This window comes from Monopterus albus, unplaced genomic scaffold, assembly GCF_001952655.1.
Source record: "Monopterus albus unplaced genomic scaffold, M_albus_1.0 scaffold4.1, whole genome shotgun sequence".
NCBI lineage: Eukaryota > Metazoa > Chordata > Actinopteri > Synbranchiformes > Synbranchidae > Monopterus > Monopterus albus.
Genome location: NW_018127884.1, coordinates 3,808,129 through 3,811,666, shown reverse-complemented (window position 1 = coordinate 3,811,666; position 3,538 = coordinate 3,808,129). Strand labels below are relative to the sequence as shown.

The 3,538-nt window shown below is 41.3% G+C and overlaps 1 protein-coding gene across 1 annotated transcript in view; it reads left to right on the top strand.

Annotated features, from left to right (window-relative positions):
• The first annotated feature begins 1,299 nt into the window (after nt 1–1,299).
• slc17a6b (solute carrier family 17 member 6b) overlaps nt 1,300–3,538 on the top strand; it is a 14,906-nt gene continuing 12,667 nt past the window's right edge. The window contains exons 1-2 of the mRNA XM_020609445.1: nt 1,300–1,968; nt 3,517–3,538. The exon at nt 3,517–3,538 is cut by the window's right edge and continues 225 nt beyond it. Of these exons, the coding sequence (XP_020465101.1) occupies nt 1,895–1,968; nt 3,517–3,538 (96 nt within the window). The 5' untranslated portion in view covers nt 1,300–1,894. The remainder of the gene's footprint in view (nt 1,969–3,516) is intronic.

Below are 3,538 nucleotides of genomic sequence, written 5' to 3'. Positions count from 1 at the left end.
CACATTAAATCACATTTTTGACCATCTTTCCCACATTTTCACACCGACTCATCTATCTGGGTGAAACAGACCAAAATGCCACTGAAGCAAAATGACATGTTAAACATGACGACCAACGTTTACCATCCAACCTGACAGAACTGGCGAGGATCTGCAAGGAGGAATGGCAGAGGATCCCCAAATGCAGGTGTGAAAAACTTGTTGCATCATTCCCAAAAAGACTCATGGCTGTATTAGCTCAAAAGGGTGCTTCTACTAAATACTGAGCAAAGGGTCTGAATACTTATGACCATGTGATATTTCAGTTTTTCTTTTTTAATAAATCTGCAAAAATGTCAAAAATTCTGTGTTTTTCTGTCAATATGGGGTGCTGTGTGTACATTAATGAGGAAAAAAATGAACTTAAATGATTTTAGCATATGGCTGCAATATAACAAAGAGTGAAAAATTTAAGGGGGTCTGAATACTTTCCGTACCCATTGTAAGTTAAGTGGTGGCTGCTCTATAATCTTGATGAACGATAATATTTAAAAAAAACTTAGTTATTTATTGCATTATATGCTATTTATTGAAGGTTTATATACTATCATTAAATACATAAGTGATCTTAAAGTATAATAAAGAAAAGAATTCAGCTAAAATCATCTCTAATCATACAAAAAAAATATATTTTTAATACCTACATTTTCATTTTAGCAAGTTGCAGTGCCAGAAATGGCCACGAGGTGGCGGTCAAAGACCACAAATAAAACTCGCGCATCCCTTTTCCACATCCCCCTATTCCACATCTAGAGCCATATCTTTAAAGTATATTATTATGACTAAATATTGTTATTATTGCTATTATTGTTATTGTTTTCATTAGTATTATTGGTATTTGTTCTGCACGAGGACAGCTATCGGATGAGAAATTTTTTGAAACGTTTCCATAATATATTGGGCTTCTGTGAGAAGATGTGGTTGTCAGAGGGGCTGAAAGTATGGGAGATATTTAAATTATTGATGGGAAGAGGAGCTTGTTGGGGGGGAATCCACTCCTGCTCATTTGGTTTCCATAGCACCGCCCTCAGGAGACCTGCAGCTTTTCTGTATGGACTTACTGTCCGTGTTGTTTTTAAATGCATTTTAAGCACAAAAACGAAAAAATAAAAATATAGAACCGAAACGAATTGAAAGCTATAATATCTCACACCATTAAGGCTAAAAATAAAGCGACGGATTGACCTATGAAACATTTCCTCCTCCCACCCTCAAATTACTAATAGGAATCAGCCGATTTGGCGTATAAAGGCTACATTATGTTATATCTTGACTCTGGCCAGCTCTAGTGCCGAGCAGCTGGCCAGATGTGGACGCGAAGCTGCCGTCGCTGACCTCGGTGCTGAACACGACGTCAGATGAACCTGCGCTCACCACAGGAGACACGATCCAGCCTCACTCCCTCTTTGATAAACTGAAGCTACACCAAACACCCACTTTTGCTTTCTAAACTTTCAGCTTTCTGTCATCTTTACATTCAGAGTCTCTCTTTTTGATGCGGACACCGATCCATATCGCTCGACGACGCTGGCTATCATTTCTCCTCCTTTTCGTTTTCGTCGTGATGGCACTTGGCGCGGCTACTGTACGCCAGGCAGGAGAGGAGTCGGTGGTGGATAAAGGCGCGCAGATCGTTTGATAACCCTTCTTTACACGAAGGGGTTTTCGCTTTAGGACGTAAATTGCAAAAAGTACAGTCGTCTGTTGGATCGTCGCCTCAGTAGGCTCAGATTTATTATAACTTTGTTTGTTGTTTTCCCGGTAGCCACAGCAGTCGGGCATCCTGCGCCGGAACATGACGATTAAGCAGTAAAAAATTATAGTGAGGAAATAGGCCTACGCACAGAACCTGGATATGGAGTCAATGAAGATGAGAGCCACGGCGGGGGTGAAGGAATTTGCGGGGAAGACCCTGGGTCATATGCACAGGTACATACATTTTTTATTTTTTATCTTGTTGGCAAGTGGGAATTACCAGATCTTTAAAACGTGCCAATTTTCAGGCTGGATTTTAGCCAGACACGGGCTACGGTGATGTGCGTGTGCGTGTGTGTCTGGAGGCCACCTAAAACTGATGTAACGTATACAATTTACAAGGATCTCTAGTCACGCCTCTATATTTAAAATTATGCCATCCTCTGTCTGGCTGTGTGTGTGTGTGTGTGTGTGTGTGTGTGTGTGTGTGTGTGTGTGTGTGTGTGTGCGTGTGTGTGTGTGTGTGTGTGTGTAAGAGGGTATTGATGGCAAGGCTTTGCACTGGATGAAAACGTGCACACGGTCAGTCCATCCTGATGCAGGGCCTGAACGTGAATCTCATTAGCAGACAGATTACACAGGACGTGCAAGGCCACGCGTGAACATTTTGGGATTTACTCATAATTTCTCACGCATTTCCCATTTTAAAAGCAGCGACATACGCATGATACACCTGCAGCACGCCTCTCATTTTCATTTAAAACCATTACTTTGGTCATTTCAACCGGAAGGATTTGCATGGCTTGTCTTTAGCTTCTGCATCTGCAGCTGAATAAATACACTTGTAGACTTTAACTTACTCCCCTGTGAATTCATCTTCCATACCTTGCAAACATTTTTGTGATCATTACCTGTCTGCAGGATAAAAACAGTAAAATCTTCACTGGTAGCCAGGCACATTTAGTTTCGATAAGGCTTTCAGAAAAACAACGTATTTCCTTAGATGCATCTTTAAAAAAGACCAGTCGTTTGTCTTCACTGCAAGTCAGACATCAATGTGCATTTTATTCGATTCCTTTTTTTTTTTTTTTTTTTGCTCTTACATTTCTCTGCAGGCACATGAATTTAAACGTTTCGATTTTTATCATTTTGCATTCTGATTTAGGACAAAAACATGCGCTGAATAGGTGTGACTTTATTGGGGGGGTGACCACAGACGTGTGTGTGTGTGTGTGTGTGTGTGGATGCTGGAGCTGCTGCTCGGTACCATGAATGCTGATTAGTGTGAAAGTGAGCGGGCTGCTGCAATGCGGTACAGTCAGGGACATGTTCACAGCTCCACAGAAGGTGTCTGCTTGGTCCTTCTTATCAAATTCATTTATTTTTAGCCCAACTAGATTTAATTTTAATTCGCTGTTCATGTCTTTTTTTAGCCATTTGACTTGAACCTCAGAGACATGACGCTGCTCAGTGTGACTGAGTGAGGAACAGTATGAAGGCCTCACTGCACATGTAGCCTCGGCTGCAGCTGCTTTTCATGACTGTGGCGATTCTGCAAGAACTTTGCTGCTCAAGTGACAAACAAACCACAACAACCCACCAAATTTTCAAGCATCCAACCCATAGGGAATACGCTGCTCATGGGCTGCTAAGTGGATTGGCCTCTTAAAAATAAAATAAAAGATTTTAGATTTATTTTTTGACGATCTTCTCATGTGATGTTATTTTACTGGGAGGCTCAGCAGACAGTGTTGTCCTCACCTGGCTGTTGGGATGTTGCAGGGTGATAGAAAGGAGACAGAAA